Source organism: Branchiostoma belcheri, unplaced genomic scaffold (genome assembly GCF_001625305.1).
Source record: "Branchiostoma belcheri isolate BF01 breed outbred unplaced genomic scaffold, Haploidv18h27 scaffold303, whole genome shotgun sequence".
Classification (NCBI taxonomy): domain Eukaryota; kingdom Metazoa; phylum Chordata; class Leptocardii; order Amphioxiformes; family Branchiostomatidae; genus Branchiostoma; species Branchiostoma belcheri.
The window spans coordinates 43,673-71,027 of record NW_017803914.1 but is presented as its reverse complement, the minus strand read 5'-3'; the positions used below and the strand labels follow the sequence as shown (position 1 = coordinate 71,027).

At 43.1% G+C, this 27,355-nt stretch overlaps 3 protein-coding genes across 3 annotated transcripts; 2 read left to right on the top strand and 1 right to left on the bottom strand.

Annotated features, from left to right (window-relative positions):
- The first annotated feature begins 7,066 nt into the window (after positions 1-7,066).
- LOC109474353 lies at positions 7,067-7,825 on the top strand. The gene has a single exon (XM_019774646.1). It carries the CDS (start codon positions 7,067-7,069, stop codon positions 7,823-7,825), a length of 759 nt encoding a protein of 252 aa, XP_019630205.1.
- Positions 7,826-16,282: 8,457 nt separating this feature from the next.
- On the top strand, positions 16,283-18,659 carry LOC109474352 (torsin-1A-interacting protein 1-like). The gene is made up of 4 exons (XM_019774645.1): positions 16,283-16,581; positions 17,182-17,375; positions 17,819-18,057; positions 18,473-18,659. Exons 1-4 carry the CDS (start codon positions 16,299-16,301, stop codon positions 18,657-18,659), a joined length of 903 nt encoding a protein of 300 aa, XP_019630204.1. The 5' UTR covers positions 16,283-16,298.
- Positions 18,660-24,580: 5,921 nt separating this feature from the next.
- On the bottom strand, positions 24,581-26,568 carry LOC109474360 (zinc finger protein 239-like). The gene is made up of 2 exons (XM_019774651.1): positions 26,532-26,568; positions 24,581-25,839 (listed from the first exon to the last, which is right to left on the bottom strand). The coding sequence occupies exon 2, from the start codon at positions 25,825-25,827 to the stop codon at positions 25,063-25,065; it is 765 nt and encodes a 254-aa protein (XP_019630210.1). The 5' UTR covers positions 25,828-25,839; positions 26,532-26,568; the 3' UTR covers positions 24,581-25,062.
- Positions 26,569-27,355: the final 787 nt, after the last annotated feature.

The window sequence follows — 27,355 nt, the reverse complement described above, 5'->3', positions numbered from 1 at the left end:
TAGTCAATTGTTATTTGCATGCAAAGTATAGTTCTATGTATTGTACTGTCTAAAGCTAAAGCTAAAGCTAAAATATCATATCGTTGAAGAGGTTCATCAGTCACGTAGAATTAACAGTTAGTAGAAATTCTTCAAGCAGTGACTGTATTTTTGTAAGGTAGATTACGTACCTCCAAATTTTCGGTGTCGACTGTACACCTTTCTCAAGGAGTGACCTACTCTCGCGAGAACACGAGACTAGGTCGAGACTTGTGTGGACCTTCTGGCCTCCCCCGCCTCCTTGCGGAGTAGGGGTAGGTAGGACTTGGGCAGCTGCCAACCTTCGTTGCGATTCATCCCGGCACGTTCCAACTGGATATGGACCGCTTCCTTAATCTTTCTATGTGACTTCCGGGATTCCTGGTCTATGATCTTAACGATGTCCAAAATAGGGCCGTTTGTGACCCTATGTCCCGCTTTGAGTTCATGTTGGCTAAGCGCGGATTTACCGTCCTGACGGTCTACAGACTTCTGATGTTCGTCAGTCCGTTCACCTAGGGACCTTTCGGTTTCACCTACATACACCTCACCACACATCTCACACGATATTTTGTAAACAGTACCACACTTTTCACTGGGAAGTAGTGGGTCTTTTGGACTGACAAGGGCATTGCGCAGTGACAGTGTATAGCCTGGTTTAGAGAACAGACTCACGTTGTGCTTGGCGTACGCCCGTTTCAGTCTCTCAGTGACTCCTTTGATGTAGGGGAGTACTGCGTAACTCGCAGGGTGTCGCTCTTTGTTTACGGAGGTGCGATCTTTATTCCTCTTTTTCCCGTTTGTGATGTTGTTATCCCCCTCTTTTAGTGCCCATTCTGGGTAGCCACAATGACGCAGTGCGTCCCTCACTTTTTCCTTCTCTGCAGCTCTGAGGGTGTGGTCTTCTATCAGTGTGTTCGCCCTGTGCATGAGTCACTGATTGAAGAATTTCTACTAACTCTGAAATATCATAAAATTCTATTCTTATTACTCCGTGAAGGAGGTCAGGACCTCCGGACGGGCTGGTTTTTCGTGTCGCAGTCAAAACACTGGGTTCTCTTTGTGTAATCGGCACGCAATTTTATACGCCGTCTGCGGGCATGCCCGTGTTGATGCACGAATGTGTATTTTTGCCGTTGCTGCTTTCGCGGTCAATGTAATACTGCAGACGCACCCCTACAATTACGAGGCGAATTGGAATGGTCCAGAAAAACGCGTTGTTTGGAATAGCAGATATGGTGAGGGGCCGATAAGTGGTTCCAGATTTTTTTCCCGTGCTTAAGAGATGGCAAGTTTTCTGGAAGATGTTCGCAGCCAAAACGCATTCTTCCGTACGTCGCATTTCTGTGTAATTTCGCATGTGGTGTGGCATTATGTCCGCGATGATGCACGTCTTTTTATTTTTACCGTAGCTGTTTTGATATTGGAGTTCATGCTTATTTTTGAAACATCCCTATAACGTCGTTGAAATGTTTTCGCCCGGCGGTGGTAACACTCGCGGTGCTGACCGCAACTGCTGGGCAGTCGCGCTTAATAAGTAACAGGAGCGGTAAGACGGTTGGGCTTGTTACTAGTGAGGACCTGTTGGTAGCGCCTATAAACTCCCTACTGTTACAACACGACCATGATAGTCCGATCTTTATGTGAATGCAATGATTGTGTGTGTGTAATTAAAATGAACTTCGAACTTGAAGCACAGTATCTTTACACGCCCTGCGAGCAGTAATGGATTTAGGTCTTTTTATGTTTTATTGTAGTGACGCGCCCTTATTGTATTAACCGTTGCCTAATGTCTGCACAGTAGGTCTGGCGTTGACGCTTGGGATTGTGTTTGTTGCAATATATAAACCTTCACGGAGGATTGTCACCTATGGCTTCTTGTTTTTATTTACTCGATTTCGTCACCAACGCCTGAAGGGAAAAAAATACCAAAGCTGATTTTGTCGCTTGTAACGCGGAGCGTGAAGTCCCCCCCCCAAAAAAAACCCTTTCCTGCCCTACCGTTTACCTTTTAGACATCCTAAACCTTCTTAGCGTCCTTTTTAGAACAGAAACGTTTCCTTACCTATTACGACTCTGGACGAATCCACATAGTTTCAAACTATCGTTCAGAATTTGATAGAAGAATTTGACAGAGGGAAGTCTGTGTCTGTCCAGCAATGTTTATCCACTTCTTCATTGTGGAGGGACCAACAACCGCAGAAATATTGACTCTCAGGAGTCTACCATTGTAAAGCTTGAGAGGTAATACTGAAAGGGGTTGGAATTTTCAAGACCATATAAACAGAGTGCTCAACTCAGCGTGACGGGGCTATTCAATAACTGTAGGGCGCTGTCAAGCCACGTTGACCAAGGCATACGTACTGCGATACTCATAATGGACGCTGGAGGGCGCACTATACTAGTAGCTGCATCGACAGCTGACAGCCAAACAACCCGAATTTCCAGTTTCACCGAGTAAAAGTGACTAGAAGATAATCAAGTCGACATTTTGTACATTGATGAGAATGTACTAGATAAAGGATAAGTCTGGGATGCCATACCGTGTCTCAGATGGCGTATTTACTTATTGGTTGACCAATAATTTCTCATCTACTCAGGGTGCTAAACCCGGAAGTTCGGTGTTCTGAAAATTCTGGTCCGGCTGAAAAATCGGTCCGGGCGTGACCTAAACAATAGAGGTTAACATAGAACTCTGACTGCATTTAAGTGATAGTGTACGTATATACAGAGTTAAGCTGTAGAACTTCTAGGTTTAGGAACATTGAAGTATTTATCCATTTAGTGTAGAGTTATGAACTTTAGATGTCCCATGCCCCTAATTCACCCATATAAACATGCAAAAGGTATAATGCCCTATAATGTCATATAACAACGGTTTTTCTGTTTTGAACTGGTTAATATATCTAATCACAAAGCGATGGTTTCTCGTGTGAAAACAGCGACATCCGACGATCGAAGTATGTTCTGCAGCATTCTTGCGGATTGTTATCTGCCTTCGTCAAACCGCTATGGTTTTGGTGTTCTGGGCAAAGCGTGAAAATAGGCGTATGTATCTACCAGGATGGTAGTTTCATATTTGAGTTTTTGCTGTAGATGAGATACGTTAGATGCTCGGTTGGGTTTAGGCGTCCTACGCGTATGGGAAAGTAGTATCCTATACATATATATGCCTGTAACTTTTGATAGCTTGGTCACACCGTGACGAAACTTTACACAGTTTTAGTTGTACTTGAAACGCATTGGATAAAGGGTACTTCAGTTTTTCTACACCTGGATTTTTGGTCTAAAATTTGGCTAAAAAAAGCTGTTGGCTTTACGCGCAAGCGGTAACAACACCTTTCATCATGATATTTTACAAGTAGAAAGCCAATCCCCTATTTATTATTTTTGTCCGAGGCTATTTTGTTTTAAAAAAAAATGACAGTTACATTGTTTTTTTGGGCCCAAAACGACAGAAACAGCTATTTTTCTGTCATTTTTTGTTAAAAAATCGCCACAGTTAAAAAATATCGACTTATATGCAAAATAGCCTCGGACAATTTTGATAAAAAAACTGATAATACGTAAACATGGATTACTCTAAAGATCAATTATGCTGTTTTCAGCTGTGCGTAAAGCCGTTTAAGTCATACTCCGTGAATAAAATGCGTAACAACCACGGTGGTAAAATCTGGGCTGCAAAGTTCCCACATTTCATAGAATCCGAACAGTGTTCGATGGTGTTCGATCTGGGCAATTCGAATCGAACCCGCGTTCCATTTCGGGGTCACCTGCGGTCATTTACAATAAAGCGACAAAACAAGCCCTTCTGCCTGAGTGCCTCGCTACAGATAAAAAACAACACTTTTCTATAGATACAAACAGTTTTCCTGGACAGTACATGTCCGCTATCATTGTTTTGTGGACATGTAACATGTAGGGAAGCTACTGTCGTATCCTTGGGTGACCTTGAATACTGTAATGATTCTTTACGCTTGTATGAATAACACAATGCACACTTTCAGGCGATATGACATGTATGCAAAACTCGTTCAAACCTGGAAGCATGGAAAGTCAACTATACCCCATTTACGGCTCAGAATGATCGTAAGGGTTGTCCCAAAAATCGTGTTTTAGGGATTTTTGAAAAATGGCCTCAATTTTGAATTATGGGTAATTCAGTGAGAAAAATGTAAAAAAATGCAATTTTTTCACCAATATGGTGACAAAAACTAGACTTAAAATCAGAAATTAAAAAAATCCCTAAAACACGATTTTTGATCTTATTCCTAGTCGTCGAAAAATACAAAGAACGGGGATCTGGGGTAATATACATAGCCTGGATTGAACGAGGTATGCCTAAAAACATAACATGACTTGTGCTCGGAAACCCAAAAATAATCGTCTTTCTGAGCGAAATTTGAAAAACAAATCAGTGATTTGACATAAAAAGCTAACATTAAAAGGATGTGAAGACGATAAATTCATTTTAATTTGACGAAATTTACCACTAAATACTATTTGCTTATTTTCAAATGTTTTACTGGTAGTCCAAAACAGGCCAAAATAGCGTCTTGTAACCCGATACTTTTTAGAACGCGCCTAGCATCGGGAAAGAATGCCGTAGTGACAAACCGCCGTGAACGCGGGTTTACAGGGGAAACATACAAATGACCGCCGGTAACCCCGAATTCGAACACGCGTTCTATTCGAATGACGTCATATCGAACATGGTGGAACATGATTCGGGTTCGAAACATGTCTGTGGCCATCGTGCAGACACACGCCCGAACTCGAACATGAATATCAGCCTAGGCCGCCTTAACCCAACCGAGCGTGTGACGTCATGCCTCAGCTCATTATCGGGAAAGAAACGCGGGAACATGCGCTACGAACATACTTGCTTTGATGCAGTGATGTACTTCATTCCCGGGGGTAATCGTTGCCGCCCCCTTTAATTCAGCGTTTAGCGTTATGGGTATATTAATCGTAAAGCGTTATTGGGCGTTTGATTCTACCTAGCGACTTATTTGTCATCCTAAATTCAGCTTGAAGTGTTATTTACTAGTTCTCATGATTCTTTGTTACGCCTAAACCTTTATAGGAGGCCAAGTTGACTGGCCAACCCCGACTTAAACAAATAATAAATAATAATGTGCTTGGTACGAGTGTACCTAGTAGAGCGTTCCACTCGATGACGGTGCGTTAAAAGTAACTAGCTCTGTATACTTCTGGCTTGCATTGGATGAAGCGTGACTGATGTCCTTTTCTAATGTGTATGTTTTTGTTAAGAATGTTGTTTATAGGAAAGATTATCATATTGTTCACTGCTTTTTACATTAGAACAAGTCTGGCTTGCTACCTGCGTTGGTGCAGCACGATGGTCAAATTTGGGTCCAAATATTCCAACCTTTTTGTCGAACAGAATCATGTTCGATATGACGTCATTCGAATCAAATCATGTTCGATATGACGTCAATCGAACCGAACTTTCGATCGATCCGGGGACGCCTGCGGTCATGTGCAGTAAACACGCGGCTTCAAGCCCTTTTTTTACCGCCTAAAAGTAAAAAATCCACCTTTTCACAAATATAAACCAATTTTGGGACAGTATATCTATGCCCAGTTTTATAGTGGATATGTAACATTTAACGAAGCTACTGCAGTCATCGTGTGTGACCTTGAAGATCGTATTGGTTGTTTACGGGGATATACTCGTAAGTTACCCCCTGCACTTACTCACCCTGTCTGACATGCGTGCAAACAGGGTATCTAAACCGCAACAAAAGCAAATTCAATTAACCTCAAAAACGTTTTAAAGACAAAAATCTCGATCTGTGTCGGACGGATTTTTTAAAGATGGCGGCGTTCTGGGAACTTGAAAAAGTGCATTTTTTGGCGAACTTTTTCGACCTTAGCAACACTTTAACTTTGAAATAAAGAAAACTGTCCGACTAAAATCTTAATTTTGTTATACTGTTCTCTAAAATTCAAAAATGTGGGATTTTCTGGAAGATTTGGGAGTAGTATAGTATGGACGGGACGATACACTTTTTTGAGCAGGTGCAGAGCAGGTGCTAATATGAGCAGGTGCTAATATGAGTAGGTGCTAATATGAGTAGGTGCTAGCTGAGCAGGTGCGAGGCGTGGGAATGACGGAGGCGTGGGAATGATGGAGGTGCAGGGCATGGGAATGGGGTCACAAGGAAATGACGTCGTTTAGTGAAGCTAATCGCAAGACATTTACTTATTTAGCAATTAGGAATGCTATTAGCTGCACAAGGAACGTTTTAAACATGTCGGTACGCAGTATGGAAGTACTGAAAGCACAAACTGAAGACATCATACGTAGCTTACTTTACCAAAAGGCTCCAGAGTCGTTTCCAGAATATTTGAGACGGGAGAATTTGGCCATATGTCGAAAGATTGCACGAGTGTCGGACGATGTCACGAGAACGCAGGAGTGGCGAGATCTCTTAGACACGTTTACATCGACCACGTGCACGACAAACGTTTCTAACAGATTGAGGGAAGTTTTAGAAAGCGCCCTACAACAAAATGGGTTGAACTGGGGACGCATCATCATCGCGCTGGTTTTCGTCGTGGATGTACACATCAAACTACACGAGTCGAAAAAGACAACGGACGACGCGATCTGTGCGGAGGTCGTCGAGTTGGTGTGTTCCATGGCGGGGAGGTGGTTGTTACGTCACCAGGGATGGAACGGGTTGATTAGTAATACAAGACGAAATACGTGCGCGTCTATCGTAGACTTTATCTGTCGTCTACTGTTATCGTGCCACCCAAATCTGCATGAATCACTAAACACGTGGGGACTTGTCCAATCACCGACTAGACTCGACTCGACATAACGTGGTACCGGACGACGATTGGTCAGCGCAGGAAAGGTGACGAACAGTGACGTGTGCTCTACATCGATTAGTTAACTCGGACAAACGATCTGTATAAAGACGGGTCAGTTCACCAGTCTTCACTCACGATTTGCCAAAGAACCATACGAGTCTACGCTGAGAGAAAGATGACTTCACAGATGTCTGCATCGGATATGTTGGATTGGCAGATTCAGACACCCCAATATGTGGACGCAGCGACACAGACACCACCGCTATACGGCGGAGCCCAGAGACCTACGCCGTCGGAGGCGATGGCCTATTCGACCGCTAGCTGTTCTACTGCACCGCCTGCTAAACCGAACATCCAGTACTACAACGAGACGAAACCGAGCCGTTCTGCCGACTACGCGCCACCTGCCAAACCAAACATCCAGTACAACAACGAGACCGACGGGTTGGAAGTCAGGTTTCCAGTGGGGGAAGACGTCTTCGCCACGATTGGTCGTTTCAAAGGCAAAGCGCTGATGGGCGTGCGACAGTTTTATCGTCCGTACCCTGAAGAAAAGAACTTGTGGAAGGCCAGCAGAAAAGAGCTCGTTCTGACCCCAGATCAATGGCGTGTTCTCAAACGAAACATGTCGGGGGTGTCGACAGCCCTGCTATCATGCACGTTTGCCTCAATGCCGTACGACAACACCCTTTTCTCTCCTCGTCGCTTTGGGTTGGGAAATCTACGATACGCCATTGTGGAGATCTTCAGAGGGAAACCAGTCGTGGCACTAAGAGAGTTCTACCGACCGAAGGATGGTTCTGACAAAATCCTCCCCGGCAAGAAAGGGATCAACTTGTCCACGGATCAGTGGCAGGCGCTGGAGACACACAGCCAGAAGATGGATGCAGTGCTGGAAGCTGTGCTCAACAACGAGGGCTCCCCAAGCAACAACCTCATCACGAAGATCTTAGAGGAGTAACATGTAAGCACAACATAAAGCTATTGTCGAAGCAGCACAAAATAAAGCTATTGTCGAAGCGAAGACTTAGACTGTGTGTTGTGTTTATTCTATACATAATAAGCGTGATTATTGTATGACTCAGTCGGGTAACACATCTTCAACAGATCTGTATAAAAGAGCTAGCACCTAAACGAAATGGTCAGTCTCAGTTGGACAGTCACAAAGAACACACATGGGTTGCCTTAAAGAAACATCGACGTAGGGGATTCGTACACCGCGTCATCTGTGCCTGTATGTGTATCGGTGGTCGAATATTCGTTTTCGTCAGAGGGTTGAGATGGTTTCCAAAGGGAGAAGAAAAGGAAGGAAACAGGAAGGGAAAGAAAATGCAGAGCAGACCAATATATCCGGGAAACGCGACGAAGTGCTCCGAGGTGCTTACTACGACTCTAGACACCCTGCAGGGTATAGTGGAGTGGGACGGCTCCACCGAACCGTCGGAAAGAAGCACGGCATCAGCAGAAAACAAGTGAAGACCTGGCTGCACTCTCAAGACACATACACCTTACATAAACCGATTAGGCGCAGATTCAAAAGAAATAGAGTCATTGTCGGGGGAAGAGACTCTCAGTGGCAGGCAGATCTCGTCGACTTGTGCTCTCTCTCGAAACACAACGACGGATACCGCTACCTTCTCACGTGTATCGACATCCTGTCGAAGTATGCGTGGGTCGTCCCCATCAAAGACAAGAAGGGAGCCACCTTGGTGAAAGCTTTCCAGGGCATCATATCAGAGGACGGACGGAAACCCAGATGCTTACAGACAGATCAGGGAACGGAGTTTCTAAATCGACACTTTCAGTCGTTGTTGAAAAAAGAAGGCATCGGATTCTTCACCACGTTTAACGTTGAAACCAAAGCTAGCGTGGTAGAAAGGTTCAACCGCACGCTGAAGACGAGAATGTGGAAATACTTTACGGGAGCAAACACACATCGTTACATCGACATTCTAGACCAGCTAGTCTGGTCCTATAATCGTTCATACCATCGCAGTATCAAGGCGGCCCCCGTCGACGTCAACGAGAAAAACGAAGGACTCGTCTGGCATACCCTTTACGGAGAGGGAGACACACCGAACCTTCACAAAGCGACACCGTTCAAATTCAGTGTGGGGGATTTAGTTCGACTCAGCAAGTCAAAATTGCGACTTGAAAAGGGATATACACCAAATTGGACCACAGAAATTTTCACCGTGTCTAAACGAATCGCCAGACGACCTCCCGTGTTCCGCATCAAGGATAGGATTACCACGGAGAGGAATTGAAGGGTACGTTTTACGAAAAGGAGCTCCAGAAAGTGAACAAAAACGAAGACGACATCTACCAGGTAGAAAACATCCTGGACACGAGGCGTCGGGGTAAAAAGACTGAATACTTCGTCAAGTGGAAAGGTTATCCTAGCAAATTTAACAGCTGGGTGAGAGAGGAAGACATGATACCGATACAATAAATACGAACACTAGACCGACACTTGACCATTGCACAGACGGACCTCGCCATGGCTAATTCGTTTTACGTCACTCTCCCCAGTGATGGCAGCATGGATATCTATCCTGAAAACACGCTAACAAACTACAGGACCAAATTGGCGCATTCTATCGAGCTGACGGGGGATTGGGAGGTAGCTCTTGCCGAAATTCAATACCCTCACAGCTGGATGAACGTTTCAGAAGGGGGAAATTCACTAACGTTCTATCTTGTAGAGGACGCGGAGAACCTACACGGCAATGGAACCGAACAAGAGTTCATCACGGTACCGTCGGCTTACTACAAGGACATCCACCATCTCATACAGGTCCTAAACGAGGAAGTGAAAAAGAACTATCTTGAGGTCTTCAAACAACACGAACTGTTTCGCTACAATGCAATCAAGAAACGCGTGTCTATGACTCTGCCTCCCATGTCAGTGCATTTCGCCCCGGCAACCGTCAGACTGATCGGACCTTTAGCCAAACAGCTTGGTTGGTACCCAGAGAACACGATCGTTGGAAACACGGCTCAGGCCCCCCCACCCACCAGACATCAACGCGGGGTTTCATTGCCTGTACGTGTACTCAGACGTTGTTCAGCATCGTCTAGTGGGGGGTGTAAAAGTCGCTCTCTTGCGCATCGTGAAGGTGGAGGGAAATGATGGGGACATTATAGATCACTCTATTGCAACACCTCACTACATGCCTACGTCTTTGCTTCCAACAAGCTACCGATACGTGTACCGGAATTCCCGAGCGCTTTCATCGTCAACAGTGACCCAGCACTGGTTGGCCATCTACTTCGACGAGGATGGGCGAGGCGAATTTTTCGACTCTTATGGACGTGCACCGAGTGTTTATCCTCGAAACATAGAAAGATTTTTGAGTAGAAATACCCGCCTTCCATGGATTTGCAACGAACGCAGGATACAAGCTAGATTTTCGACCACTTGTGGCCAGCATTGTCTATTTTACCTCTTACACAGATGTCGGAACATTTCGTTGAGTAGTATAGTTGATATGTTTAGTGACAATTTAGAACTTAACGATGTATCCGTAGCGCAGTTTATAGAGCGACATTTCGATATCGATGCTCCGGTAGTGGACGTCGACCACGTCATGCGGCAAATAGCTAGGGCGTTAGAAGACTTTGATAGAAATTAAGTAAGTGACGATTGACATGTACGTGTATCACCAACCTTATAGTCTTAAAAGGAACGAGTGACAAATAAGGTTACTAAACCCTACATAAGTTGATGACTCAGCCTACGTTCTTACACACACACGCGCGCACACGTATACAAACACACATACACACGCGGCGCACACAAACATGGAAAGAGATCAAGAAACAAATAGAGAATAACTCGTGAATTTCACATCTCAACCTGTGTCCGAAATCACAGGGAACTTTATTTGTTAATGATATCACTTCCACGAACTTTCCTCGAAAGTCTTTTTGGTAGAAGAGGCAGGCTTCGCGATGAGAACTTTTGGCTTATTTGCTTGAAGTCGGCTGAGATCGTGCAATTTCTGTTGCTTAAATGTACCGCTCATTACGTGATAAGTACAGCTTGGTAGACTTAGCTAGTGCTTTACCACAAAGTTTTTCTCGTGACGATCCTAATTGTATATGTACCAATTTCTGTTGCGAAAGATGCACCGCTAATTACGTGACAAGTGCAATCTTGTTGTTGTTTGTGTCGTCTTTGGTAATGCCTTTACAAAGTTTTTCTCCGTCATAAAAACACATGAAATGTTCGGATATCCTCAATATGTCTTCAAGGAAGCATTATTGCTTTTGATATTATGCAGTTTGCCATGTAACCTCAACCTCAGGAATTAGGGTTTTAGGTTGTCAGAGGTAATGACCATTGACAATAATATGAGGTCAAAGGTCAACCCCATGTCCATGCCTGCAGACCTCATCCAATTTTTTTGCATAAATTAGGATAATGATATTATGATAATTTTTTACACTTAATCAAGCTAGCATATACCTCTTACTATGTTTAACCAATATATGTGCAAAGATCAATGAAAGAATGCAAAAAAGGAATATAAATTTGATAGAAACCAACTGGGGTCCATTTGGACCCCGTTCGGTCATTTTCGTTGCAAAATAAGTTCGGGTGTTTGAGGGTTAAGTGTATTATATTGATCTAAAGTTAAATGTAGGTGTGATTTTAAAGGTAAAAACACGTACCTCCAAATTTTCGGTGTCGACTGTACACCTTTCTCAAGGAGTGACCTAGTCTCGCGAGAACACGAGACTAGGTCGAGACTTGTGTGGATCTTCTGACCTCCCCCGCCTCCTTGCGGAGTAGGGGTAGGTAGGACTTGGGCAGCTCCCAACCTTCGTTGCGATTCATCCCGGCACGTTCCAACTGGATATGGACCGCTTCCTTAATCTTTCTATGTGACTTCCGGGATTCCTGGTCTATGATATTAACGATGTCCAAAATAGGGCCGTTTGTGACCCTATGTCCCGCTTTAAGTTCATGTTGGCTAAGCGCCGATTTACCGTCCTGACGGTCTACAGATTTCTGATGTTCGTCAGTCCGTTCACCTAGGGACCTTTCGGTTTCACCTACATACACCTCACCACACATCTCACACGATATTTTGTAAATAGTACCGCACTTCTCACTGGGAAGTAGTGGATCTTTTGGACTGATAAGGGCATTGCGCAGTGTATAGCCTGGTTTAGAGAACAGACTCACGTTGTGCTTGGCGTACGCCCGTTTAAGTCTCTCAGTGACTCCTTTGATGTAGGGGAGTACTGCGTAACTCGCAGGGTGTCGCTCTTTGTTTTGGGAGGTACGTTCTTTATTCATCTTTTTCTTGTCAGTGATGTTATCCCCCTCTTTTAGCGCCCATTCTGGGTACCCACAATGTCGCAGTGCGCCCCTCACCTTGTCCTTCTCTGCTGCTCTGAGGGTGTGGTCTTCTATCAGTGTGTTCGCCCTGTGCATAAGTGTCCTCACTATGCCCAGTTTTTGATGCACTGGGTGGTTAGAGGACCACAGTAAATAGTGGTCTGTGTGAGTCTCTTTGCGAAACACATCTGTGGTGATGGAATTATCCGGTTTACGAATCATCATTACGTCCAACATAGGGAGGCGCCCGTCCTTTTCCCTCTCGATGGTAAACTTTATGCTGTCATGTTGGTTATTAATGTGTTCAAAGAGTTCTTGTTCGTGTTCGCTTTGGTTTACTACCCCGGTATCATCTACATATCTACCCCAGAACTTAGGGCGATGTGGGGCAGTGTCCAAAGCTCTGCGTTCAAAGTCCTCCATGAACAAGTTAGCTAGTACTGGGGACAGTGGGGATCCCATCGCCATACCATATGTCTGTTCATAAATGACGTCATTATACTGGAAGTAAGTTGTACTGACCACAAGGAGGAGAAGTTCCCCGAATTCCTTAGGGGTCAGCAGAGTGCGGTCATGCCAAGTGTGGTCTTCCTCTGCTCTCTTGATAGCAATCTGGACTACCTCTTCCCCCGGGACACTAGTGAACAGTGCCGTGACATCAAACGAGGTAAGTACTTCCCCATCTTCCAACTTGATTTCTCTGATCTTGGTGACAAGATCGTTGGAGTTTTTGATGTGTTCAGCAGACTGTCCCACCAGGGGCTTGAGAAGGTCAGCCAAGTGTCTAGCTAGATGGTACGTAATTGAGTTATTGAACCAGTCAACTCCAATTAAGCGGCAGGGAAATGGTAGCATTACCGTAGCAACTCCGGTTGCCATGGACGTTGTGCCTGGGCAGAACCTAGTTGGGTAATGAGTACTAATGACAGAGGACAATGGCAGCTGTCAATTCATATTGTTGTGACAAAACAAGAGTGGCCTCTCGTGCGAAAACACCAGAGCCTTTTAACCAAGTGTTTTGCATACGACGATGTTATGTGACATTTCAGTCAGAACGTCCAAAGAAGAATATACATTTATTTTTTAGAATGTCAGGTACCTTTGATTAATACTTTTGGGTTATAACTTTAACCCACATTTTTACATATGCATCTCAAACGGATATTTATACTATATTGTACTGGTAGCCTTGGGTATCACAATCTAAACTTGCATTATTGAAACATTTCTTCTTTAACAATTCAGACGAAATATGTTCGTAAATCTCTTTTCTTTTACCTGCGAATCTATAAACCCGAAACCTCTGTTTGGTTTTCACCTTATTAGACCGACGGCATGGCAGAAGTTACTACCTCCGACCAGGACATCTTTAGCGGTGACGAAAAAGAGTCAAAAGAAGATGAAAGTGGTAAATCAAAGAAGAAAAAAACGTCTACGAAAATGTTGTCGCGGCGTACGCAAACTACCACGACAAAAAGTTAGTATTTTGTATGTGTTACTGTGAAATGTTTACATAAGACCGTATTAATTATTGAATTTGACATATACAGGTAGTCTATTTTTACTCCGTGAAGGAGGTCAGGACCTCCGGACGGAGTGTTGTGATCGACTGATTTTTCATGTTCGCAGTCAAAACACTGGGTTCTCTTTGTGTAATCGGCACGCAATTTTATACGCCGTCTGCGGGCATGCCCGTGTTGATGCACGAATGTGTATTTTTGCCGTTGCTGCTTTCGCGGTCAATGTAATATTGCAGACGCACCCCTACAATTACGAGGCGAATTGGAATGGTCCAGAAAAACGCGTTGTTTGGAATAGCAGTGGGGGGGGGTGGAACTTCATGCAGATACGGGGTGTTTTTTATAAGTGGTTCCAGATGTTTTTGCCCATGGTTAAGAGATGCCAAGTTTTTTGGAAGATGTTCGCAGCCAAAACGCATTCTTCCGTACGTCGCATTTCTGTGTAATTTCGCATGTGGTGTGGCATTATGTCCGGGATGATGCACGTCTTTTTATTTTTACCGTAGCTGTTTTGATATTGAAGTAAATGCATATTTTAGAAACATCCCTACTTTTACAATCCTGTGGAATAGGCCGAAGGTTTAGGCAGTTGTCTGGTAGCAGAGGTACTATAAGCAGATATCCTGGTTATCTGGCCGGCGGTAGTAACACTCGCGGTGCTTACCGCAACTGTTGCTGGAATTTGTCCTGTTCCAGGCGCGCTTAATTAGGTACAGGCACGGTAAGACGGTGGGGCTATCTTTGTTACTAGACACGACCATGATAGTCCGATCTTTATGTGAATGCAAATATTGTGTTTGTTTAATTAAAATGAACTTCGAACGTGAAGCACAGTATCTTTACACGCCCTGGGAGCAGTAATGGATTTAGCTCTTTGTATGTTTTATACTTGTGACGCGCCCTCATTGTATTAACCGTTGCCTAATTATAATGTCTGCACAGTAGGTCTGGCGTTGACGCTTGGGATTTTGTTGAAATATATAAAACTTCACGGAGGATTGTCACCTATGGCTTCTTGTTATATTTTGTCACTGATTTTATTTAACCATGAACATGAAAGTGGCAATACGTGTTACAAATTAGGACAAAAAACAGTGAAGGTAGAAAAAACGACCTTACCTTGATTTTTTTAAGCGAAAGACGCGAGACCAGAGGAAAATAGACAACAGCACGAGCAGGCAAAGGGAAGTGACGGAAGAAAAGAAATGATACAAGAGGAAGAAACCCAACAATCCGAACAGGTACAAGATGAGGCAAAGACTTCAGTGACCAAAAGTACTGAAAACTCATCACCCACCAGAGATGACAAAGTGTCATCATCTTCCAGTCCTGCAGGTACGACGATATAATTTTTGACATAAAACAGTAAAAAGGACAGCAATAATAGATACAGACATGTCATTTTGTACGAGCCCAATATACGGACAAAAGGAAATGCATGCTTTTGATTGGAGGTTGAATTTGAAAAACGTGAACGTTTTAGACCAGTTCTATGTCACCTACCAATGCAAATGAACTTTCTTGGGAATGGAAGACCTTACTTATTATTTAACAGCAGCATCATGTACATTTTACAGGCCTATTCCAGAAACAAACTTATATTTGTTTCTCTCCCCCCTCTCTCTCTCTATACATATATATGTATGTATGTATGTGTGTACAAACATATGTTTCTTTTAGGGACAGAAACTATCTTCTCTAGCTTTAGCGCTAAGAAGGAACCATTAGCAACGATAGTAATGGTTTGGTACATATCAAGCCCTAGTTGTTGTATGATTCAAAGGACCCTCTTAAATACACAAGCAGATCCAGTACTCTAACATATCGCGTCTTGACAATCAAGGAAAGCCGGAAAACGTTTCAAACCACCGCGGCGATCTGGTCGCCAGTGAGGTGCGGGATTCTGAAGCACAGAGTAATGAACGACGTCCCGAGCGGTGAGTTGTACTCTTTATAATAGTCATATTTCATTCCATTTTAAGTGATATACATGTAATGGACGACAAAAAAGCACATAGAACAATTACCACAGAGAGGCAAACAGGGCAAATTACATGCGTTTCATGATTGTTTTCAGATGTGACAAGTCTGACGAGGACATATCCACTATCCAAACAGAAAACGAGAAGCAGTCCATTTCACTAGAGACAGAGAAACAACAGACAAAAGGAACTATCAAATTAATTATTACATTCTTGCTGGGCATTATAGTGGGCATAAGTATTCATCAAATCATGAACCTTGGCAGTCATCACCAGAGTAACGTAATGGTTCAGACAGTGTCAACTCACGACATTTTGTCAGTTTTGCAGAGTTACAAATATATCCCTAGAGATATTGATTCCAGTGAGAGGTTAAAGCGCTTAATAGAATTGTTTAATCATCAGGAACAGGCGCTGTGGACTGCCATAGAGCAGGAATTTGGCGATGAAGAAACTAACGGTATTTCCCTTTTGGTCATTGATGACTCATCAGATCAATCAACAGCTCTAACATTCTCTTTGGCCTTGTCTTGGCTGATCGCTAAAGAGCATTATCTCCTGAGCCCCAGTCAGTTCATATCCATGGACAGAGCCCACGCTGAATCAGTGGTTGAAGATGTAATGTCCACATTAGGGGGGCGGTCTAACAGTCTCGTCATTCTGAATAGTGCAGAAAACATGCCCATGTACATTATTGATAGCTTGGGGCCATTCTGTAGCTCTTTGCCTATTCAAAGATCCATTGTCATCACCGCACCCGATACGACACCGTCGGTGACCTTGCCAGCTTGCGGAAAGAAAACCATCCTGCGTGTACAGACTGAGGCCACCCTACAGCTGCTGCCTACGGTAACACAGTCAACAGGTAGGCATACATCTTGTCATTGTCAAATTAACCCCTATCACTGTTTTCTTCACTGAATTCTTATGATCGCACTGCTATTAGGTAACGTTGCATGATGATGTTGTATATAATGACTCTGTGGTCACCGGAGCAACACTTTATGCATGTATTCTGCCCATTGCAATGGAAATGTTCTGAGCACTTTACACATGGAAAATTATATGCAGACTTTGGGGGAAATAAAACACGACGTGGGGTCGTGTGGTGTAGCGACAGATTACTCGACTCGGAACCAAGAGATCCCAGGTTCGAGCCCTGACATGCCACCGATCTTGTGCCCTTGGGAAAGGTACTTTACACGACTTTCCTCCCTTAACTCAAGTGAAAATGAGTATTGTCCTGTTCCGTATTTGTCCTCTGCGTTGGTGACGGTATGAAATAAGTTGATATAACTTGAGTGTGCCGTCACCATGTGCAGTCATGAAATGTGGAAATGAGAAAAAATAAAACAGAAGTGATGGAAGTCAAGGGACGATTATGAATTCAACCTCTCCAAGGTTTAGTTTTGTACATCTTCACCATGTATAAATAATACTGTCCCCCCCTGTTGCCGCCCTGTAGATGACCACCATACAGCGCTAAACGCCATCAGAGAGGTTTTCGTGTCCCAGTCGGACCGGGTGTGGATGGCGGCCGACGCTGTCATGACGGAGCACCGGACAGGCGGACCGCCCAGGAGGCCGGCAGTCCTCATCATCGGGGCCCCGCCCGGCGCTCATCGGACGGCTGACGTGCTCGCTGAAGCACTGGCAAAGGTACGGTCACATGATATATGTTAATATTTATGTAAGACTTTTAGAACTATCTTACTGGTGATTTTGATATTAATTGCACTTCATAGTCCATGAAACACATTTTTTTTAAATTTCCATGTTAGCTTCATCATGTAATCTTGTCAGTAATGTCATTATGTGTCAGTCAAACTACATTCTAATTCCTCTATTCATCTATTCATTTATTCAAATTAGGCAATAACTGGCCAATTTTCACCCTGAAGACTACGAGGATCGTCAACAAACAAAGAGCAATGTGCCAGTCTAAATTTAGACATGTTTCCAAACGTTGTTGAAATAATTATGGTAAAATGAGTGAGACTTGACTTGACTAGAAAGTGTATAATGATGGCTTGGGATCGAAAGAGACGGTTGGTTAGCAAAAGAATAATTCTATGAAGTATTGTTCACCAAAATTTCATTAGGTCTATTCAGAGAAGCCGCTGATGATCGACAGTCACCAGTTCAGCCGTGTTGACGCCGACCGAGCGAAACTCCACATCGACCGTACGCTGGACTCCACCTTCCTCGGGGACGTTCGGTCTGCAGTCTTCACCAGAGTCGACAGTCTGCCCGGACCCGCGGCCATGATCTTCCACTCCTACTGCGACCATGACGACGCACAGTTCAAAAACGTCGCCTACTTCATGACGGTGCACTGCAGGTAAGCAGCGACAGCTTCTCATACATTATTCACACAACATTGTGTAGAATGATTAATGGTGTGCTGTTGGTTTTAGTTGGTCAAAGTCCTCCACAAATCCCAATTATGAAAGAAGCAAATAACCAGATGTAACTAAACTGGCAAATGCATCCTTTCTGTTTTTTAGTCTTTGCAAAACTTAAAATTTGAAATGGCAGGCAAATGTTTCAATGAAGTGGTGGGTAAGATAATATGCGGGTTTCGATTAGATGATAATTTGAGGACATAGGTAACTGACTGTGGATCTGTATTTCCGGGTAAGTTAGTGTTGTTGCAAACAACTTTATGTTGTTTTGGAAGGTGCTACATATATGATAGACTTGCTATCTCTTGTGTGGATTTCTAATTGGTGTCAATATTTGGTTTCACCCTGCAGTGACGATGTTGACACGGACTCTCCGCCCAAGGCACAAGAAGAGGCCATCCTGGACTACCTGAAGCGGTCCTGGGAGGACCTACACAAGGAGAAGCGAGGGCCACTTCTCAGCAGGATTGCGTCTATGGTGGTGGTAGTCAAGGCTGAGAAAAACATGGAAGTACTACCAGCAGTTAAAAGGCAGTAGTACATGTGTAACAAATATATTTAAAGTCAATTTGTCTAAAATTTTCACATTCAGCTGAAGATGTTGGAATTTTCAAAACAGTATACATTTAGGGTAAATTCAAATGACATAAAGTATTAGCAGATTCTAAAACTATTGAATTGTTTCTAGTAGAACGTAGATATATAACAGATATCTAGGACCTATAGATAGCAGTGTTTTAGTTATACTTTGTTGCATAAAATCTAGCAGCTAATTTTTTGTTCTTTATAGCATTGCTATATGTGATTAACATAAATCGCTATATCATGTCGAAATGTGTTTAGATATTGACAATATGGAGCAATTAGCGTAGACGTGTCCGGTCTGGATTTTAATCGAAGTCGGGACGAAATTTCTTTAGAGTTAGCATGAAAGTTCATCTGAGTTGGTAAACTACATTATGAAAAACTTAAACTTTTCTCCAACTCAAAATTTGACTCACCAGAAATTTTCGACTGAATCACTCAGTCTTCCTCAGCTATCTGACCCAAACGCTGTGGACACTTGATTTTTCCCACGTGTGACGTCAGCAAAGGGTCAAAGGTTGTCTGAAGTCCAAATTTCTGTTGAGTCAAATTTTGAGTTGGAGAAAAGTTTAAATTTTTCATAATTCTTTAGAGTTAGAGGTGTATCTAGTTAATGTTGATCTAAAGTAAAATACTTATTTCACAACATTTTAATAAACCGTATTTTTAATCTTCTGTGTTATTATGTTTACCGAAGGAAAACATATTGTTTTTACTCAGTTTCTTCCTCCTCCTCTTCTGTTCCAAACACTAACTAACCTCTGACCTGGCCAATGACATGATTTGTTGACGTCTGCCACCATGGTGACTGGTGTTGGGTTACATAATGTCATGGTCTGCTCTCCTCCTGTCACCATATACTCGTAGTACATGTATGTGAATGTGTTTGAGTAAAAATTAACAGGGCAGACCATGTCCGAAGGTAAACATTATGCATTTGCTTTGCAAATGTTACTTCTCTAGTTCGATAATGTTTTTTTTTGTAAATTAGCGCTAATTCAAGATTTGTCGGAAATCTGCTAAATGCTAATAAAGCTTTCTTATGTCTTATGTCTCCTCGGTGTTCGGAGTGTCTCTGCTCTGCTCGTCACTGACAGCTACTTCTGTCTGACCGCTCACCATCAGAATCCATGTCGAGGCTAAATGTAGGATCCCCACGCTTCGTTCGTTTATTAGTTTATTTAGATACCCTTTAGTCCATGACTAATCTTCCGGGGTTCAAAACATATACGAGTAAACATACGAACATCATCATCGGTCGGATGCGGCGCAGGCGACTGCAAGGTCCCTCTACTGCCCCTTGTCACGAGCATGGTTGGCGATCTGAGGCGGAGTATCTATGGTAAGGACACTGAACATCCTGAAATCGCCAAGTCACTGAACAACCATGTTAAACAACATGTTTATCGAAAAGACCAAAGAGCATCTACTAACTGTTAAAGTGTTGTTCATGAAGGTATGCATCATCCACTTATTTAACCTTTAAGCAAAAGTCAGGCCATACCTCAAATTCTATTTTGGTCAATGTGTGCCTGTAGGTAATAAATCTTTGTTATCTTACTTGTAGTTTGCTGCATGTATATTGAAATGAATGTAGCCAGATTATTAACCGCATCATCACTCTGGTTTTGCATATATTGGGACATATTAGACACTAGGCATGCTCCTGCCTTCTTCACTATGTAACCTGGAACTTTTATTAGTCTTTTCACTTAAATTGTTTTTCAAAGCACTAAATATTTCATGGGGGTATGAGATCTTTGAACTCTTCTTGTGCTACATCGTTCAGACTTACGGTTTCTCACAAGTGTGAGTCCGCACGTGTTTTCTTAGATGTGACCTTGATATTTTTTTACCATCTATAGTCCAAACAAATAAAAATCTAAAATGACTAGAGTATGGGGCAACACATTTGAAAGAGGACAACCTGGTCAACGCACCATGTTACGTGTGCTGATTTGCAAAGGGGAAATCAGATAATGTCCTGAGGAAAAAGATGCAGCGTGAAAAAACGACAACAATGATGACAAATAAATAAGGCACATAACGCGCTTTATTGTTGAAACTGAGATGCAAAAAGTTGACAAATCTCAAACTCTAAGCTACCTCTACCTAACAGAACTGTAGTAAAACAAACAACATTTTAATGCATTAATTAGTGACATGTTGCTAATGTAGCTAAACGCTTAAGATCTAGTATATTCAAAGATACTAAACCAAGGAAAACTACATGTGGTTGACTTAGTTCTATTACAGACTGACGATGACACATTGACGTAAAACGAACTGTGTCTTACCATGCAACTATTGTCTGAATACTAGTACTACACTGTCTTTTACACACGACTTCTAGCTCTAATCAACAGGCTACAGAGCAAGCATCAATCATGATATAAAATGAATGTCAGACAACTCGGTCTATCTGTCTGGTCAACTCTGCCCATTATTATTTCCAGTGGAGTCAATAAGAGAGTATGCTACTCAGAAAAAAAAACAGTAAAAATTTCGTTTGCAAAGGAATAACATGATGAGATCAAACAGTCAGGGCACCTAAATGATCCCACCCAGTATCATTTACAAAGACATCATTTGGATATCGCCAGCTTGACTTTTCGTGTTGACGAAAAAATTCCGTTGCATTTTTAAGACAAGTACGTTGTCTCCACTCTGTGAGTCCGAACGTGAATCTTTAAACTTCTCAGTCTTCTGAACTGCTCGCTACACTCCTCGCATCTGTAGGGTTTCTCACCAGTGTGAGTCCGCACGTGTGCCTTCAGATTACTCAGGTCACTGAACTGTCGACCACACTCCTCACACCTGTACGGTTTCTCACCAGTGTGAGTTCTCATGTGTATCTGAAGATGGCCGAACCCGCTGAACTGCCCGCTACATTCACCACATTGATACGGCTTTTCACCAGTGTGGGTCCGCATGTGCCTCTGTAGACATGACAGTCTAAGGAACCGCTTGCCACAAACCTCACACATGTGTGGTTTCTCGCCGGTGTGAGTCTGTATGTGAGTTTTTAGATTACCCAGCTGACTGAACTGCCTGCTGCACTCCTTACATCGATACGGCTTCTCACCAGTGTGAGTCCGCATGTGTATCTTTATTTGTGACAGTGTAGTAAACTGCTTGTCGCACTCCCCGCAACTGTACGGTTTTTCGCCGGTGTGAGTCCGTATGTGGTCCTTCAGTTTACCCAGGTCACTGAACTGCCTGCTGCACTCCTCACATCTGTAGGGTTTCTCTCCTGTGTGAGTCCGCATGTGTGTCTTTAGAGTTGACAACTGACCAAACTGCTTGCTGCACTCCTCACAGCTGTACGGTTTCTCACCTGTGTGAGTTCTAATGTGCTTCTTCAGATGACCCTGGCTGATGAACTGTCTGTTGCACTCCTCACATCTGTACGGTTTTTCACCAGTGTGAATTCTAATATGCTCTTTCAGATGACACAGCCTGGTGAACTGTCTGCTGCACTTTTCACACTTGTACTGTTTTTCACCAGTGTGGTTTCGAATGTGTCTTCTTAGACTTCCTAGATCACTGAACTCCCTCCCACATTCTTCACATCGGTACGGTTGCTCTCCTGTGTGAGTCCGCAAGTGGTTTTCCAATTGACTAGGGAAGTAGAACTCCTTGTCGCACTTGTGGGTACGCGGAGTCTCCCTCCTCTTGATTCAGTTGGAATTCGGCTGTCGCCATGTTGATAAACCCTACAGATATAATATAAAACACCACAGGTTTAATTTTGTTATAAGGGGGGCAATTTTCACCCAAAACACGCCACTTCTTACACTTTCCAGTCACGTTAGTAGTTAATATCATTTTGCAGCAGATTATGAGAAATGTAAACTCAAACATGAACCATCGGAGACCCTTCGTCACTTTTTCACTACCTCGGACCCCTGTCGCGGAATGATTGGTGTGTGCACCGATAAGAACAAAAGAGGCACAAAAAGGACACCCAGATTTGCAAGGAAAGCATAATAGGGACGGAAAACAACAAGAATCTGTATTGCAAACAACAAAACATACAACACATTAGAACAGGAAAATTAATAAAATCTCCCGAATCTCTTTCCATACTGAATCTTCTAAAAATGTATAGTTCGGCATGTTAATAATCTAAAGGGCCAGTCCAGGTTAAAAAGCCAAGAATGAAAAGTAAGTCGAAATGTAGAAGCAAAGTTCTCCCCCCGTGGATTTATAATGTGACCTACAACAAGATGCACGAAGTAATAAAAAAAAAAAACAGAAAAAGAAAATCACTTACTCAATACGCACAGACGGTCCAATGCACTCCACGATGTTTTCACGACGGCACAGATCCTCACGGCTGCAGAGTCAGTACTGACAGAAACAGAGCAGTCAGGGACAAGTTTTATACACCCTGAGTGGATGGACAAAACCGGTCCGGTAGGTTTTACTTGATTATTAAAGAAAGAAAGCGCCATGCTGATTTGCATAGGGAATTATCAGACAACATCATTCGTAGGAAAACAGACCAAGTTGTAACAATAAAGTTGGTGATCAATAAAACAACAACATATTCGACGTGTCTGAATTTATTGTTGAAATTATCTTGATAGATACATTTGCTGATTTGCATAGGGACAAATTACGCAACATCTTTAGAGGAAAATGAATGAAGACGACAACACATTACGTGTAACCATGCGCCTTGACGTCAAACGAACGGTCTCTTAGCCAAGGGTACTGAAGTAACGGGTTCCTTACTGGCCACCCAGTGATGAATTTGCGGGGAAAGTGGCGTCGGCACTGGGGGCCCTGTGCGGAAGGAAACTCTGCACAGGAAGTCTAGTGCTGAACGGCTTTTTTCCAGTGCTGAAGCTCCGCCAGAATGGAAATTCCAGAGCTGAATCTCGACTCGGCACTCGTTTTCCAGTGCTAAATTCCACTCGGCACTCGCTACCAGTGCTCGGCGGCCGTTCACCACTGGATAGCAAGTGCCGAAGTACCCAAGTAACGGGCTCCTCACTGAATCGTTCCAGTGCTCTGTGACTCTTGGCGCTGGGAGCCGAGTTCTCAAGCAGTGGGAAGACCCCCCCCCATTCAAAATCCTGGCTACGGGCATGCCTTACGTGCCTGATATAAAAAAGAATGGACATTTGAAACGACAAAATCCCGATGGTTATGGTGCCACATGATGTGATGTTTACAGAGTGTGTGTGTGGGATTTCACCGATGTGAGTTTTCATGCAGGTAGTCAGAGCACGTGAATATCGAAAGCTTTCGTTGCATTTTTCGCATCTGTACGGTTTCTCACCAGTGTGAGTCCGTGTGTGTCTTTTTAGATTTGACAGTGCAGTGAACTGCTTGCTGCATTCTTCGCATCTGTGCGGTTTCTCACCAGTGTGGATTCTTATGTGATCCTTCAGATTACCCAGCCTGCTAAACTAACTGCCTGTTGCACTTCTCACACTCGTACGTTTGCTCACATGTGTAAGTCCGCATGCGAGTCTTTAGATTACACGGCTGACTGAACAGCATGCCGCATTCCTCACATATGGGGGGATCAGACAACAAGAAAAAACACAACACCCCAGAAAGAGTACAGCTTGGAGAATAACTATGAAGATGAAAAGATAGTGACGCATTTTATTTATTGGCAAAACTGATTTATTAGCAAAACTGAGATGAAAAAAAGACAAACCACTACTAGCTATAACATCTGTGTCCATAATATCACCAGGGTCCATAATATCGCCACCTTGAGAAACAGTGTGCTTTAAGATATTATTACTGCAACATACCCTAGGTATGTACATTTGATGTGTGAAGGAGTGCATACCAAAAGAATGTTGCAGTAAAAATATCTTTAAGCACACTATTTCTCAAGGTGGTGATATTATGGACCCTGGTGATATTATGGACCCAGATGTTATGTAGTTTACAGAAAACCAGGAAAAACAAGTACTCAGGTACTCAGCAACATCTTAATGCCTTCATAATATGTTAGCAATGCTGCAACTCATTCTAAACGATCTAGTATATTCACGGTGATTTTAATTACTGAAAGAAAGAGAACTAGTAAGTGCTACAACATACGGGCGATTGCACATTGACCGAACGGTGTCTTTTGGGGTAACTCTCCACAACTGCATTCCTTTTACTCACTACTTCTAGTTCTTAACTAAATCTACGGGCGACGATAGCCTACGAAGAATGCAATGACTATGATATAAACTTTTCGTTATTCCTAACTTTACAATGCTGCCATATAGCGGATACAGTATTGGGAGAAAACCAGCAAATAAGAGGCCCCATTGGCAAAAAATCCAAATAGAACTCAATCTGACATTGTCAGACTTTCTCCAGTGTGGGTTTGCAAACTACTTGAATAATACATTCTTCACACATGTGCGGTTTCTCATGTGTCTCTTTAGAGTCGACAACTGACTGAACTGCTTGCTGCACTCTTCACATCTGTACAGCTTTTCACCAGTGTGAGTCCGCATGTGTGTTTTCAGGTTACCCAGATGACTGAACTGCTTGCTGCACTCCTCACACTTGTAGGGTTTCTCCCCTGTGTGAGTCCGTATGTGAGTCTTAAGATGACCAAGATGACTGAACTGCTTGCTGCACTCCTCACATCTGTACAGCTTTTCACCAGTGTGAGTCCGCATGTGTCTCTTTAGATTACGCAGGTCACTAAACTGCTTGCCGCACTCCTCACACTTGTACGGTTTCTCACCCGTATGAATCCGCATGTGAGTCTTTAGACCGTGAAGGTGACGAAAGTGCTTGCTACACTCCTCACATCTGTATGGCTTCTCACCAGTGTGAGTTCTCATGTGATCATTCAGACTACTCAGCATGCTGAACTGCCTGCCACACTCTTCACACTTGTAGGGTTTTTCACCAGTGTGAGCCCGGATGTGTCTTTTGAGACTATCCAGCTCACAGAACTGCCTGCCACATTCATCGCATCGGTACGGTTTCTTACCCGTGTGAGTCCGCATGTGTCGCTTCAGAGAACTCAGGTAACTAACCTCCTTGCCACACTCTCTACACGTGTAGGTACGAGGAGAATCTTGATGTCCACGCCCTTTCTCTCCCTCATCTTGTCTCAGGTCAGAATCATCTCTGGTCGCCATGCTGGTCAAAATCTGCAGGAACATGGAAAATATAAGATGTTATATATTCAATGGAATTGAAAATAATGTAAAGTATAAACAGAAGTGGACCCAGAATGGATCCCTGTGGAACACCACAGGTAACGCGCGTTGCAGAGGACAAGACTGAGCCCAGACCTGTACATTGCTGCCTGTCAGTTAAATATGACCTAAACCAGTCACAAGCCGAGTCGACCACGTCGTAGCACTTCAGCTTTAACAGCAGTATATCGTGATCTAGCGTGTCAAACGTTCTTGACAGGTCACAAAAAACTACACCAGTTAGCTCCTTGTTATCAATGGGTTTTAGCCAATCTTCAACCACAGAGTGCAGAGCTGTCTCACATGAGTGTAGTTGGCGAAAACCAGAAAGAGCAGGTGTTAGAAGCCTGTGGTGGCTAAGGTATTCATACAGTTGGTTGTATAACTCAAAACATACCATATTCACCACACGAAATACCATACATTTATTACAAAATATACCCTACTGTAGCATCGTACAGAGTCGCTCCACTAGATTACAACTCCAACATACTTACCCAATATCATTCAATATACATGCACCACACCCGTTGTATGACGCACCCAACACATCATTTAACTCATTATTTAACCTACAACAAGGTGCCACATGGCAGTCCTCATAACAAATAAATAGAGGAAACCAAATTAAAGCCACCACTCACCAAGGTGCACTGACGCTCCAAAGTACTGCACGATGTTTTCACGACGACACAGATCCTCACGGCTGCAGAGTCAGTACTGACAGTAACAGAGCAGTCAGGGACGCATTTATATGGGGACTGGGTGGATAAAACCGGTCTGGTAGGTTTTACCTGATTACAAACAAAAAAAAAGCACCGTGCTAATTTGCATAGGGAAGAATCGGACAACATTAGTCTTGTCCTCTTCAACGCGCGTTACCTGTGGTGTTCCACAAGGATGCATTCTGGGTCCACTTCTGTTTATACTTTACATTAACGATCTGCCTAATTGTATCCAGTCGTGCAAGGTAGCCATGTATGCCGACGACACTATTCTATATTTTGACACCTGAGAAGACATTACAAAGTGACTCGGATTTCTCAGTGATTTGCGGCAAACAAGCTTTCTCTCAATCCTAGTAAATTGTTATAATGTATAAATTCCTAGCAATTAGCATTAGAATATAGCGTCCCAGTATGCAATACTCATGTTTTGCATACTCATGTTTTGCATACTGCATGTCCTCTTGTGCATTTAGCCCATCTGGGCAAGAACATGCAATAAATATTCATATCATATCATTATTCGTAGTAACAAGGGACCAAGATGGAGACTATTAGAACAATAAAGTCGGTGATCAATAAAAACCACCTAGTACGTGCCTGAATTTATTGTTGAAATTATCATGTTACATGCGCTGATTTACATAGGTGAAAATTAGACAACATCCTCATAAAAAAAAAAGATCAATAAAGAAGACAACACATTGCGTGTTTTGATTTATTTGGCGAAACAGATTCACAAA

Coding starts and splice junctions, on each gene's coding strand:
- LOC109474353 (XM_019774646.1), top strand. CDS start 7,067: ATGTTGGATTGGCAGATTCAGACACCCCAATATGTGGACGCAGCGACA.
- LOC109474352 (XM_019774645.1), top strand. CDS start 16,299: ATGGACAGAGCCCACGCTGAATCAGTGGTTGAAGATGTAATGTCCACA. Junction 16,582..17,181: donor TACGGTAACACAGTCAACAG/GTAGGCATACAT, acceptor GCCGCCCTGTAG/ATGACCACCATACAGCGCTA. Junction 17,376..17,818: donor TCGCTGAAGCACTGGCAAAG/GTACGGTCACAT, acceptor AAATTTCATTAG/GTCTATTCAGAGAAGCCGCT.
- LOC109474360 (XM_019774651.1), bottom strand. CDS start 25,827: ATGGCGACCAGAGATGATTCTGACCTGAGACAAGATGAGGGAGAGAAA.